At 40.4% G+C, this 15,557-nt stretch overlaps 1 protein-coding gene across 1 annotated transcript in view; it reads right to left on the bottom strand.

The window, feature by feature from the left end:
• The window catches only part of LOC149288790 (VPS10 domain-containing receptor SorCS3-like), a 204,871-nt gene that overhangs the window by 21,670 nt on the left and 167,644 nt on the right, over positions 1-15,557 (bottom strand). Inside the window, exons 13-18 of the mRNA XM_089491469.1 lie at positions 15,390-15,481; positions 12,128-12,235; positions 6,257-6,374; positions 4,856-4,986; positions 3,534-3,647; positions 2,759-2,930 (exon numbers count right to left, since the gene is read on the bottom strand). Of these exons, the coding sequence (XP_089347595.1) occupies positions 2,759-2,930; positions 3,534-3,647; positions 4,856-4,986; positions 6,257-6,374; positions 12,128-12,235; positions 15,390-15,481 (735 nt within the window). The remainder of the gene's footprint in view (positions 1-2,758; positions 2,931-3,533; positions 3,648-4,855; positions 4,987-6,256; positions 6,375-12,127; positions 12,236-15,389; positions 15,482-15,557) is intronic.

Here is a 15,557-nt window from a genome sequence, read left to right as displayed (position 1 = left end):
AAATCAAATGTAGTTCCCCTTGTGGTGGAGGGGGATCACACTGGTCCTCTGGCCTTAGGGTTCAGGAAAACAATGGAGCCTGAGGTGGAATTGCCCCGGCAGAAATGTCGGAGTCACCGTGTGTGGTATTGCATGCCACTGCACACGGTGAGCGCACGTTCTCACTGGCGGCCTACCAGCACTACCTTTTCCGCATGTACCTTCTAGTCTTGGGGTTAAGATTTTATTTTTGAATCCGGCAGGCTAGAAATGGCTTGTCCTTAAATTATTTTTCTTTCATTTATATAATTCACATTATTTTTACACGAGTGCCTATTAATTTCCCTGTTATTGAATTCATGGCTTTCGAAATTCACGGATTGGCCCCCACGATTCTTTGGCACACTTTTTTGTAACCACGTTTTTGGGCACTGTTTTCTTTTTAGAGGCAGTGAAGCCTGGACTTTGCAGGAGGAGGATTGGGAGCCTTCTGGCCCCTTCCTCTCTTCAAGAAGGCCAGCAAGGAGTCTCACTCTTTGGGGCGAGACTCAAGATCCGACCCTCCCATGGGGGGGGTGGGAATTTTTCCGAGTTCTCCGTTAGAGGGAACTCGGTATCGTAGTCTGGCTTCTGCTGCCTTGGCACAGTTGCAGCACCCAGGAGCACGTCCCTCGGGCTCCAAAAAAAACCCCAAAAAACCTGTGCTGTATGTTTGTGGCTGCTTCTTGTTTCAGCAGGGCCCTCTAAGGGATTGCTGCGTTCAGTTCTTCAGTGATGCCTTCTGGTTGGGCACCTGTGGTAAAGCTGGACCGAGTAACTTCAGCCAGGCTGCATTTTCTTAGCTGGGATGGTGAAAGGCTGGCGGGTCTAGAAGGGGCCCATTGCACACAGCTTTCTGACTTGGATGAAAAGTAAAGAAAGCTGGGGTTCTGAGCCTTCTTGGTGTAAAATAAGAAGTGTAAAAAGAGATTGCAAAAAAGAAAAAAAAAACCTGTCCATGAGTGGTGATCTGGCTATTGCACCTCTTACCTGAGCTTTGTCTAAAGGCTGTCCTGTACAGCGGGCAATTACTTTCAAGGGATCCATGTATAAAGTGGATATAGAGGCAAAAAGTGATTATTGTTGACCTTATTTGCATGCGCCTACCCAGAATCCCTTGTGGTTGTGGCAGCATCATGAGATTTCTGAGGGAAAAACAAGCCTTCTGGTTTGTCTGGTGTCTGTAGATGAGTGTTTAATAATACTTCTACTACCCCCTTAATTATTTTTCTTTGTATCAATCCTTATATCTATTGTGTGATTTTGTAAAGGCGTCTGGCCTGTCTGCTTCTGTAATGTCTGTCGGCCACCATGTCTTTCAATTTCTACAACAGTTCACCAGCCATGTGTCTAGGGCCCCCCAGGCTTAAACAACCCCATTGCTTAATGGGTTATCTAAGGTAAGATAGGGGTCTTACTAACTATATTTTATCACTGGGCAAAACAAAGCCCAATATCCTCTTTTTTTTAATCTCCTTTACTTTTTCTGCATTGGTTAACCCCAACGTCCTACCACCGAGACTTGAACGCTGTGGTTTGAATTCTCTGGAAGATCATCGTTATTTATTTTATTCCTAGAATCCTTTTATAATAATGGACACAAGACGCCACACATCCTTATGACATCACAGGGAGGATTTTATATACTATCCGCAACACTGACCCGAAATATGGCCCAAAAAAGTTAAACAAAGAAAAGTGACATGTCATTTTCAGCAACACAATTTCAAGAACATTGGATTTTTTGAAAAAAAAAAAATTGTGACCCATCATCTCCATTTTTTTGCACCTATTTCCAGATGCCCGGGGAAGGCTTCCAAGTAATCAGAGGTTAGATTGTAGAAATCAGTATTCTTCAATCCTCTTATACCGTAAGAGAGAAAGATCAAACCCTCGTAACAGGATTCTCTACTGGAAGAAATGCAACATTTCTGCAAAATAACAGAGAGCGTCACCTGCTGTGAAATCCTTTTAGACTGAATGCGAAAATAAATAGACATCGAAGATGGATTCGCACTTATTTGCGAGGTTAACCCCCGAAGCGTTCCGAAAAAATACCTTTCGCGCAATAAACCGGAGGCATTTCACATACAAGAGAAATAACTTTGTGGGAAAGTATTTTTGAGCGCAATAAAGCCTTTTTTGGGTCTTATTTTGTGCTGATCATTAGCTAATGACCTTCGGACCTTTAAAAGGAATATCTGGGAAATATATAAAAAATAAAAGCAACCCAAATGACTATAATTTTGTTTATTTTGGCAACAAAGCTAAAATCAGTTTCTGTGCAGCAAAACGGACCAGGGAGGAGGTGTTCTTCTGCAGCTCTGTAGCTGCAGCTTCCCTATAAGGTCAGTCAATGTTTTGACTGGTTTAAGGAACGCATATTAAAAAAATAATGTTGTTAATATTCTTTTTTGAGAAGGCTGCCTAAGTCATTGGACTGTTCCTTTCATTAATTTGTTCCTTTAGTCACTTCTTTCTAGGCAGGGCTCTGGCTTTCGAAAATAAAAGGAGAAATATTCCCAATGCTCGTAATTTTTTTGTAAAAAATGTCAAATTCAGCAGAGGAGGCGGAACTGAACTTTTAACGGGTTGGATAAAAACAGTCAAACTGGAGGAAACCCATGTAGAAGTAGTCCTGTTAGTTACTGAAAGTTGTCACCTTTTTGTGATTGTGTCTCCAGATACCGAGTGGTTGCAGCAGACAGCATTTGTGAACAACAATGTTTTATTTTCTTACCTCCTCCAGATGAACCAGGAAAGTAACATTTTGGCCGTACTGCACCCCCAGTCTGCCATCGCTAGTGGAGAGCTGAAGACCCTGGGGGGCTTTCCCTTGACACTGTTGGGGTCTGGCCGAATATTGTTCCCGCAGTCCATCGGTGCAGTTATTGGACACAATCCTGCGATATCTAAACCACACGAGCAAAGAAATCAGACATTAATTAAATTATATCAATTTTAAAAGTGGATCGAATGCAAAATGTAATAAAAATGCCTTATCACCATAGCAACTGATAAAAAAGGCCAGTTACCACAATCATTCTATTTGTATACCTGGGACATTTGGTATCAGTTTCCTTACACTCCTGCCTACTACCTTCCTACTAACTGTGAAGTGAAGCAATAACTGGAGATAACCCTGCCCCCATGTGAGGGGGAGCTCTAGGTAGCCCACCTCAAGTTTGGAACCGGCATTTGGCTACATCCACTCCTTATCCGATTTCCCTCCTACTTTCAGCCCATTTAAGGCTGTTTGGAACTAGCCACGCCCCTATGCATGGCTAGTCCCACCTCTGCGCATCGCTAGCCCTACCTCCCACGAAGAACTCCCCTAAAAGAGAAAGAGCTCTGAAAAGCCTATCCTAGGAAATTTGGACTGAGGAAGACAAGTTGAGTGTTTGCCACTTTAATGGGCGACCCAGCAACATCTGTACTGCATTCTACATAAGTCGGGGATCCTGATATTATATTTTAAATTTGTATTGAGTGGAATGTTGGGGTGTCTTACTTACCCGCTGCTTTTGAAATAGCTCTGGCCCTGGCTGCAATCTCTAGAGGTTGACAAAGGGTTAAACCAAAATGCCGGGGTGCATTGGTTTTTTCCATGTCTCTCGTAGCCATAATCACTGCAAAATACAGCAAAACTCACTTATATCTGTCCATCAGACAGGGCATTGTGCAGAGAGCTACAACCTATGCCTAAACAATGTATAGAATTCAGCAAAAGAGAAAAAAACAGCTTAGAATAAATGTTTAAACCTGATTATATTATTTGCAATAGTCACATAGAAAAAAAAAAGAAAATTCAATCAGTAAAATACTTAACAATAAAAAGAATTAGTTTCATGAAAAAATTTTTTTTCGTGATTTCTAAAATTAGAGCGATTAAGAAGAAAATGTTGAGTTAATGTGATAAATATCTACAGACATTTCATTAAGATTAACATGTAGCCTGAAAACTGATATTCAGTATAAAGATTAGGGTTATAACTTGTTATGCAAAAAAAAAAAGCCTTGATATCTTGGCACCTTCTGTTAATAAATGGGTTAAAGGGACACTCATACTCAAATGTACTTTAATGCATATGATAGCTGCATGGCCCTTTAAGTTTTTTGTGGTGTCCATGGTGGGATTCTGGAAAATCCCCCAAATGCATCCCCCCTGATCCCCTTGTCTTCTCTTCAGACCCCTGTGCACATGCGTGGCAAGCATTTTAAAGTAGACTTCTATTATTTTATCACGAGCAGTCATTTCCTAGCAAACAGCTGGAGTACCATAAGTGCTTCTACAAACAGGGGTGAGCGTAAGGTTACCGGTGCCTAGATGCAGCATTTTATTTGCGTTCCCTCCAGCACGTAATGCACACACACATACACACACATACACACATACTAACATGCAAACTCTAACACCCACACATACTAACAACACAGATTAATACACAAACTCCCTCTAACATCATACACTTCCACCATACGCTAACACACACCCGCTCACACTAACACCTTATGTTAACACTCTCTAACACTATACTTGTACACGCAAACATACTCTAACAACCATACACTAACACACACACGCTGATAACATATGCTAACTCACTTCTACACACTCTTAACATCACACTGGGGCATATCCAGCACGGCTGTGGCATTACATTAAACACTTCTGAGCGACATGCTGGACCTGGAGTGCGCCCTTGCTAAGCGAGCACCTGGGTATAATCCACCAGCTGAACCTGGCTTAGAACAATGTACCGGCTTTAGAGATGGGAATCTGTGCTACAATGAATCAAGTCTGGCCGCGTGTTGATGGAACGAATGCTGGTCATACCATTCAAAGTCCCAGTGCGAGCAGAGGCACGGCTCTGTGATAGTCCGGAGGTAATCCTTCCCCAATAAACACTTGGAGCCGGGTCTCCGTTTCCTGTAGGTCTTCCTCTCGCCCATCACACAGAAGTCCCTCTTAAAACCCACGAAATAAAGGACAAAAAAAAAATCGTTAATAACCAGTTCTATAGCAACCCTTCTACAGAAAAAAACCTCTCCTAATGTGACTTTTAATGATATAATTGTCGTCGTTCGCACGAGGAACTGAAGATTCTCTTCCCAGACAATGTATCTTTACGGTGTTCACTCTATATCATAAAAGGTTAAATTAATATTTTCTTGTTGCAATCTCTCGTCGCCTGTAATAACATTTCCCAAAGGGAAGAAAGTGGGCGTAATCAATATCGAACTGGTAAATGAGTATCCGTCACGCGGACGCCTACGCTCTACCTAATTGAGATATAATTACAGAGCAGGTAATCTTTGTTTAGACTTCTGCGTGCAATTAGCAGGCGCGTAACGTCGAGAACTCGGGATGTCGTTACAATCAGTGAATCAGACTCTGAAAGTACTCTCGATATTCTCTAATCTTTTCTGCGTAGAAGGTGGAGGCTGCCGGAAGCCGGGCATCAGCGGCCAAGCCGTCAGCAGAAGGAGAGAGGGTCTAATCAAAATAATCGTAGCGACGTATTTAAAGGGACACTACCATGAAAAAAAGACCCATGTGGTTGGCTCTTTAAAACTTTAGTATGGCACAGACCTTCGTTGATTTTCCAGCATCCTGGGCCGATCAGGAGAGATCGGGGGTCTTCTCAACCAGTCTATTGTCTCCACTGCCCGCAAAAGTGGGGCAGTCGCACAGGACCTTAAAGAGGTCCAGAGGAAAACGTGACAGTTGGAAGGTATGAATGCTACTCTTACTTTCATACACTCTCTTTCGTGCTCTCTCACACTCTCCCCTAATTGGGGGAGAGGGTCTGTGCAAAGGCTGCACCCTTTTACGAGAGGTGATCTGGAAGGCCTGGTTAACGGAGCTGGTACTGGGGAGAACAAGAAGAAGCAAGAGAAGAAGAGGAGCTGCAGAGAAGTAGTTGGGAGCATGGAAGTAGACGAGAAGATAGGGAGATACTGAGCATGACACAGTGTGGGAGAGAGTGTGAGATGGAGCGAGTGAAAGAGTGTGGGAGAATGTGAGAAAGCTTGAGTGAGAGAATGTAAGAGAACATGAGTGAAAGTCTGTGAAATCAGAGCTCTATGCTTCAGTTCTATTTGCTTCTTTGGGGTCCCTCCTCGTTTTCAGACATTCACACAAATTAACGAAATTGACAAATTTTTTTAAAATCAAAATCTTTTCGAATCCAAAAATAAACAGGTCTTATATGTACAGCGTACAAAAAATGTTTACCTGATTGTGCAAATGCCAGCTTTCAAAGTCATTTTCATTACACTTCCTGTTGAAGATCGATCTGTAGTCCACTTTTATCAGCTGCCACTCAGACAGGAGACTGAAATGTCCAAAAACTCTGTAAAAAACATAAAAAATAACAAGTTATATGATAAAAATGTATATGCATTTTTTTCTAACAAATCCTTTTCTGACGTTGCTATTTTGGTTTCGTTCACCTTCCTTAAGTGATCTGTTGAGGGCACCAGACAATCCAGACCCTAAGAGTCTTCAATAAGAAAGGTGCCAGTTGTGTTGGTCAGATATCATTAAATCAGAGTGAAATATCGAGTCATCTCCAGACTGCCTGACCCTGAGAATCTGCCCCTTCACCCCAACACCCCAAGATTGGGATGAGAAACCAAGAGGAAGTTCATTCAACCAGAGACCATGAGATTAGAACAACACAGATGGTTTTGAAGCATCCTCATGATGTTATAGTAAAGTTGCCATTGTATCAATGGATCTCGTGTTACAATGTTATTATGCTTGACAAGCAGTCTCAGCAGTCTGAATCCCCAGAATCTGCCCCGATTGGGGTAAAAACCCAGGGAGGTGCAGGTATGTAATACCCAAGGACGTCATGCAGCTGAACATAAAGCTAGTAACTTCTTGGCTCATGTAGATGGGCTTATTCTCTAAAGACATACACCAAAACACGAATTCTTAACATGTGGTGCATGAACCCCTTGTAGAACTTCTGATGGGTCCAGAGGTTCTTCATGCCTTGATCACTAGTCAGACAGGGCCAAGCGGACGCGCTCTGCCAAGCCCTGGCATTTTCCGCTCAGCATTTACAGAGTAATTTGAGTGCAGCTGTGATTCACCCTGCTTCTTCTCCTAAACGTGTCTTCAGAGACACCTCGTTCCTCTCCTAGACCCACCTTGAAGTTATGTGGTGTTCATAGGGCTCCCGGACTTTCTTGAGACTGGATCGATCGCATTGGCTGGGTCTACAAATAGTACGAGTGGGATTCTGGTCTTAGAAAAATGTTGATTTCTTCAAAAAATTTGGGTGAGGAGGATTGTAATCAGAACCTGGTTAATGTCACCATCTTCTAAACTGCTCAATGGGAAGGTAGTGAAATACCCTTCAGCCTTCCTGAATTATAAAGGAAGTATTAGCCACTGTAATTTTTCCCATGAAGAAAAGACACTCGTGCATCCCAATCTGCTGCTGAATTTGGGGAATTTACTCATTTTTCATCATGTTTTATATATCAGGAAGTTCTTTTAAGTACAACGAGGCCGTCACTAAAAGAACCAGGTGGTTTAGCTGGTGTGACCGGATAAAAACCAGGACTGTGAATATTATAAATGCTGTCAGGAACCGCAAAAGGTAAAACCAACCTCTGTAACAGTTTCCTTCGTGACATCATGACCATTTATGCAAATAAATTGGTACATTTAGAGATAATTTGCATATGAGGGCCGTATACCTTGAAAATGAGTTATCACAGGAGAAATGTATCAAATACTGACTATTTCTAAGTATTCTGAGGACGAGATTCCATTTCTGAGGAGAATGATTCATTCTGATGTCAATTCAATGTTTTGTTGATCCATAGCGGTGCAAAGTATCTCATTAGCTTCTCCCGTTGTACTGGGTCTCCGAGAAAGAGCGATTCAATGCGGAATAATCACCTGACTCCTACAAAGAATGTTCGCCAGCTTTGTGCCTAAATAAGGTAGCATTCTAATACGGAAGAAGGTCAATCTTTTCTAGAATTACTATGACAACCACAGATAAATGTGTACGTTGGTAAACAAAGGACAACTTCAGGAAAAATCAAGGACTAACTACTCATTTGTCAATATAGATATAGCAGACCGGGTATCGATGGAGGAGACCGTATTTCAGCGAATTTGCAAATTAAGAGCAGGGATTAAATTTATGTTGTTTTTTTTTTTACTTTTATTTTTGTAATTTCCATGGAAAATTAGGCTTCTTCCATATTTTTTTTATTTCACCAAAATACATAACAAATGAAATAAAAATACAAGAGACCGAATAAAAAAAAACCATAAAATTGCTTAGCTGCAGCACAACCCGCTGTGGTCCCATTTATTTTTTTGCGCCGTTGACCAAAAGTCATTGGCAGGAAAGTGCTCTGATTGAAGTCAATGGGATGACTTTCTGCACGTTCACTACAGGACGTAGCACTGAATCCGACCAGCAGGGGCGCACGCTGCAGGAGATGTATTTGGCCAACCGCATGTTCTACAAGCCAAGTAGCAGGTAGATTTTCATCCAATATATAAATTGGTAATTTATTTTTTTCATTTTCACTAATTTTAATCCTTAGAAATTCCCATTTTCATTCGTTTTTTATTGGCTCTGACTTTGATATATTTTATACTTTTATATCTTTTAATTGATATTTTGAGTAATTAAATAACACAATATAACTTTTTCTGGAAGGGATATTTTATTTGTTTTGCTATTTATTAGAATTTTATTTTTATTATATGATGTCATCCAGACAAGTGCACAAGAGTGAGAATGTCTAATGGAATCCATCCATAGTGCATTCCTGATGAGTAAATGTCAAAATCCCCTCTTACCGGTGACAGGCTTCCAAGAGCGACCGGCACCATGAATAATATAATTCATTAAGATGCATGAGCCGTGATGATAATTAGCCAAACACTTTCCAGAAATGAAAATAGATACATTAGCATTACAGATGCATCCTACGGAACGCACGGCGCATGCTGATTCCACCCCGTCTGTAACGGGTATTTAAACAATAGGCACTGCATGTTACCGTGTGAATTGAACAAGGGGGTGCATGTTGAGGTCAAGGTGTTTACATAAAAAGGGGTACGAGGGGTAAGAGCTATTTCAATAACACAAAAAGTAGCCATAATCTAACAAAAATTGTATGTATTTAAAATAACTGAAAACCTTTTTTTGTGGTAGTGAATACAGTGCTTTGACTTTGGATAATGGTAATAAAACATCTAATCTGTTCATCTGCCATTTACGGCCAAAGCTGGGATTGGTGTAGATTTACCATATAAAGGGACAATACCAGCAAAAAAATAATAAATGAAATGTAAAAATATATATATTATTTTATTAAACATTTTATTATTATTATTATTATTATTATTATTATGTTGCTGTTTATTTTATTTGGATTTATAATGTATAATAATATTGTTGAATAATTATTTTGTATATTTTCTTTTTATTAATAAACATGTAACATGTATTTGTATGCATGCTGCTATTTTGAGATATTAGAGGGTATTAACTGACACATACTTTACTGAAATAGTAGTAGATAAGTGGAACAGCCTCCCGGCAGTAGTGGTAGAGGCGGCCGCTGTATATATATATATATATATATATATATATATATACACGCACAATGAAGCTGCTGGGTTGCCGCCATGGGATCTCTTGCTTACAGGCTAGCGATCTGCGTGCCAGTCCGGCTACTGCCAAATCATCTCTGAAAATGAAGCTTTTCTGCAATCCACAAAGGCAGACAATGTAAAACCTCGCAAAGGAAGCGCGGGGTATCTGACAGCAGCGGGGCATCGCCTTCGCACCACTCACTTTTTATTATTATTGCTATCTGTCATTAACGGGGGACGCTTAATTAATAGGAAGCCCACAGAGACCTGACGCGTCGGCAGATTTATGATAAAGCAAGTCTAAAAAAGGTCAGTCGCAACTCAGCTATAATTAAACTTTTCATTAATTTCTGAGATGCACAATACCTTGCGAATAATGTACAAATTGACCAGCTGCCCCCGTCGTCAATTATTTATGGAAAATGTTTCAATATTAATGGTAATTAAAAACATGTCTCAATGGTCGTCCGGATGGCTTAAAGGAGCCACCATAATGGGGACATTCAATAATTTCAGTAATTAAATAAAAAACTGCTTTTTAGAAATTTATGTATATATATATATATATATATATGCTACTGTCCAAAAGTTTGGGGTCACTCGGCTGTTGTCATGGAAAACAAGGAAATTTCTGGCTGTAACATAATTGCAAAAAAGGGTTTTCTAACCATCAATTAGCCTTTCAAACGTAAACTTGGATCAGCGAACACAACCCGCCTGGCTCCGCCTACTTTGAGGGAAATTTTAACAATTTCTGCTGTATAAAGTTGGCAAAAATACAGAATTTTACATTTTACGCCTGGAAATCGTTTTTTTTCTTGATTTTTACATTTTTTTTATTGACTTGTAGCAAAATTTCCGCTCTCGCTCAAGACTTCAGGAAAGTAGTTGGTTATTTCTGGAAATGCATATTGATGCGCTAAAAAAAAAAATCAGAACCTTGAACTGCTGTCAGCAGGAATCCTGTTTGTTTATCTGAAAATACGTTAGATATATTTGGAAATAGATTTTGGGGACAGTTTGCGGGTAAATATAAGTAACGTAACCGAGCAGTTTTATGAAAACGATTCCTGAACCTGCAAGCGCGTCTCCGGCAGAACGGAACAGCAGCCGGCATGATCCAAAACATTTCCTCCTCTGAAGTTCTCCCCCCTTTTTCTATGGATGAACCAATCAGCAACAAGCAGCAACTTCACAATAGGGGAGAACAGATCCTCCAAACAGGAAGTTAAGAGTATATTATATAGAAAAGGGGAGTGTCCAACATATATATATTATATATAAATATATATATTATGTATATATATGTAACAAATCTAATTACCTTCTTATGACTGTACAGTATGCATACATCCCAAGTATCTCTCATCAGAAAGGACAGGACCTATTTGGGCCTCAAATCCCCGATGCCCCTCTCTCCTCCCCTGATGCCCCTCTCTCCTCCTCTGATGCCCCCCTCTTTCTAGGAGGTCGGAATGTTTGCTGGGTATGAGGGGATCGCAGGGTTCTACAAGCCCTAAAAGCCCCGATAATGTGTATAGAAACAGCAGGAAACGGCTTTATAAATTAAACGGTATAAATACTAGACTTTTTGGTTTGTTTTTGCCCCATTTTGCGATTTATAAACTCTTTCTTCGGGTAAATGGTTAAATTCAAGTAACTGCCAAAAGCTTTCGATCGTAAAATAATATTAACCCATTGAGTGTCTCTCTAATGTCTATGCGCATAGAGACATAGCATTTTCCGGCAGATCAGACCCATTTTGGGTCGTCGGTCTCGTCTTCAGGAGCCGTACGCCTATCCCATGCATGTTTAAATTCCCTCACTGTATTACCCTCTACCACTTCTTCCGGGAGGCTGTTACACTTATCTACTACTCTCTCAATAAAGTAAAAGTGACCCTCCAGTGGGAGATTCTGGTCTCTTGTTCTAATCTCTTTGAAATAAATGTTCCTTCTGTACTTTATTAACCCCTTTATGTATTTTAATGCTTCTTTCTCTCTTTTTTTCTCCAAGCTGCACCTGGCTAATGAACTATGTGCCAAACAATATCCCCTTAATGCATTCTTCTCAGACAACCACATAACTAGATGTTTTTTGGGAAATGAGAATGAATTTGATGAACTCGGTGTAAGTTAGAATTTCATTTTCTACTCAAATCCTTTGATGCCAGAGGGGCTGGAGAAACGCATTACCGGGAAATGGCACCATGCGCGAGAAATATATTATCTCAGAGCAAAATGTGAAGAGAATGTAGCAGAAAAGATTTAAACAAGACATTTGCAAAAGAAGAGGTTTGTAATTAATTATTATTATTTATTTTTAGCATTAAAGGAAGCAAAAAGAGGGGCATCAAGGAAAGAAAAAGAGGGGCATCAGGAGGTGGATAGGGGGGGGGCATCGTATGAGAGATGAGGGGAGGAGGGGTAGGAAGCATTTTGTATACTTGTAAATTTGTATACTTACGTCATTATGTGATTCTCCAATCCAGGCTCCACCAACGCGCCGTCCACAAACAGAGGGGAAGTTGTAAATCCGTATTTACTCCAAGATCGACCTTCGTCAAAACTCAGCCTGAGAAACGTCAAAAATCCAAACAAATTAGCGTTACTTTTCATAATCCTACATAGGAAAACATACCAAAAAATGACAATTCAAGTGAATATTCAATATAATAAAAAACAGGGCTGTTAGAGATGACATTATTCCAGAATACAATACTTAAAGAGAAAATATTGACTGCGCACACACACAGACACACACAGACACACACATACACACAGACACACACTGTAGAAAAGCACCACACACAGACACACACACAGACACACACACAAACACAGACACACACAGGCACACACATACACACAGAGACACACAGAGGCACACACACACACAGACACACACACACACACACGCAGACACACACAGACAAACACACACAGACACACACAGACAAACACATCACACACAGACAAACAGACATACACACACAAACACACACGGACACAGACACACAGAGACACACACACACACACACACACACACAGACACACACACAGACACACACACAGACGCATGTACGTACCTAAACATTTTTGTTCCCCTAACCATTTAGAAGGACCTACAGTTTAGCCGTTTTATTATTTGAGGGCGAGGTTATTATCAGGGAACGCATCACTTTGATGTCACCGTCCATATAATGACACGGAGTTACAATCATTTCCCGCGAACTCTGTGTGTCTTTTGTAAATATTAGTTTTAAGTTTGTCTATCAAACCGAAGCAACGCAGGCACAAAAAGTGTATCGATTCTGAAATGATAACCTTCCGGGAACCAGCTTTCAGGACCCGAACGTTTTAGTATTGATCCTTTTTGTTGTAAAAGCTGAAAACGATTCCCAGGTCATCATTTTCATATATCCTCGTCTATAGACCAACACTTGGGGTGGAATAAAGGTGCGTGAAGAAGAAAGGGGATAATAAAGGCAAAGCAAGGAGGCAGTAGCATGGAGGTAGGCGAGAAACGGGCAGCTGGGTAGGAGAGGATAACTAAGAGTTATTAGTGTGAGTAATAGGATTAGAGCGTGAAGAAGAAACCTAATTTAATAATAATAATTATAATAAAAATTATTATTATTATTTTCTCTCCCCTGCATGGTCCTCAGCAGTAGGCTCCAGTTTGTACCTTTTCAAGCACAAGAGAGCAAGAAGGACAATGTCTTGACTCACCTTGGGGTGAGTCCAGACATGGACCTCCTTGCTCTCTTGTGGCTGGAAGGATAGCAATGAGACCCCACTGACGCCGACCATGAAGGCCAAACGTACCCCTGGGGTTTGTTGCTCCCCTTTTCCTCGCATTCCGGCTCTCGCCTGCTCTCTTGGGCCGGATCAGACTGATACGTTGATGGAGATTTGTACCTTCTAACGTCTCTGCCCCATTAAGTTGCTGATTCAGCAGCCATTAAGGGTGGGGAGAGGAGAAGCCGGAGAACTTTAGGACAGGAAGCGGATCAAACGTTTGCCCAACAGATCTCTGCTTTTACGAGGTGAACATTTAAACAAAATATCTCCAAATCGCTTACCTTCATTGACCAGTTCAAGCAACAGGTAGAGCAAACTGATTAAATTAGTTATGCTAATGGCGGGTTTGGTGCCTTTTGTTGCTTCGTATCGTGACTCTTGCTTCCTATTACAAAGCTTTTATCCCAGACTGTGAACCTCCACAACCTGTCGCTAGGGATGCTGAGTCCCGTAAGTCACGATACATTAAAAAAAAAAAAAAAGTTATTTATTGCCTGTCACTTCTCAGTAAATTGCTTGCATTATACAGGGGAAGGGGAAGATAAGATTTGTGATTTCCTGAAGCTTGGAGGACTTCCACTCAATACCGTGTTGTCCCTCTCGGGAGGTGATGTTGCCCGAGGCGAGGAGCTAATAGCAGTTACAATATTTGTTGTCCTTTGTTACAATGTGTCAATAGACTGCTGCAGGAAAGCGATAAGACGAAGATGGCTCCGTCTCGAACGCGCGTTCCCCCCGTATCCCAGAAGGAGCCGTTTGGATTTCGGTTCTCGGAGAGGAAGCTTTGTTTGTAAGCATCTAATGGGGTTTATTACACAGGGAAAAAAAAGATTGCAGTTTATCCCCCATCAAGGGAAGTGAAAATGATTTTAGAAAAAGAAAAATGAGACGGGAACGCGGTATGATTGGTCTTTCCGAACCGGACTAAGTATGGAAAAAATAATGAACTTGAACGGTTCCATCGCTTTGTAAATTGCTCTACAAGAGTGGTCGGTTTGTCTATCTATCTCTCTATATGTATCTATATTTATCATCTCTCTCTCTCTCTCTCTATCTAACTCTCAATCATCTATCATCTATCTATCTATCTATCTATCTATCTATCTATCTATCTATCATCTATCTATATATCTATATCTATATATCTTTATTATCTAGCTCTATCTATCTATATTTCATCTCTCTATCTGTCTCTCTATCTATATATCTAGCTATCTATCACTTTCTCTCTCTCTCTCTATTCATCTATCATCTATCTATCTATCTATCTATCTATCTATCTATATATCTATCTATCTATCTATCTATCTATCTATCATCTATCTATATATCTATATCTATATATCTTTATTATCTAGCTCTATCTATCTATATTTCATCTCTCTATCTGTCTCTCTATCTATCTATCTATCTATCTATCTATCTATCTATCTCTATCTATCTATCTATCTATCTATCTATCTATCTATCTATCTATCTATCTATCTACGTACTTATAACAAAATACAGTTTTTTTTACAGAGAGAGAAAAAACAAAACTACTGCATTTTAGGAGTAATTTGCTTTTTTGGATCCCAACCAAAAAGATATTTTTAGCTTCAATATTTTTGCTCCCAACGACAACGAAATTGTTAAATGGTGCAGGTAGAACTACCGATTCTCCCTTATCTTCTCTTCTTTTACAACTGAAATTGGAACCCCCTCCCCCCAAAAAAAGGCAGAAACCATGGCTAGAAATAACTCAGTAATCATTCAAAATCCCATACCCTTCTTAATGATCCAAGATAGAAGGTGTTGATGGGCACTCTGTTGCCATAGCAGCGGAATATTTTTATTTTTGTCTGTCTCCTTGATACAGGAAAACTCCAGATGAGCAATAGGGGGGATAATGCCTTGATCCCGGGTTTTAGGAGTAAGGAACTTACCACAAATGTCGAACGGGCAGAGATGTGTGTTTCATTGCGACCAGCGCTCCACCCCAGTCTAGAAACCAGACGTTGAATTCTTCTTCAAAAATCTGCCGCACAAAAACAGGAGAGAAAGAAAGAGACGATGACATGAAATCAGCCGAACAAGAACTCGTCGCTCTCTGC

The sequence above is a fragment of the Sceloporus occidentalis genome, unplaced genomic scaffold, assembly GCF_023333645.1.
Source record: "Sceloporus occidentalis isolate IW3139 unplaced genomic scaffold, rSceOcc1.0.p SCAF_50, whole genome shotgun sequence".
NCBI lineage: Eukaryota > Metazoa > Chordata > Lepidosauria > Squamata > Phrynosomatidae > Sceloporus > Sceloporus occidentalis.
This window is presented reverse-complemented; position numbering and strand designations above follow the sequence as displayed.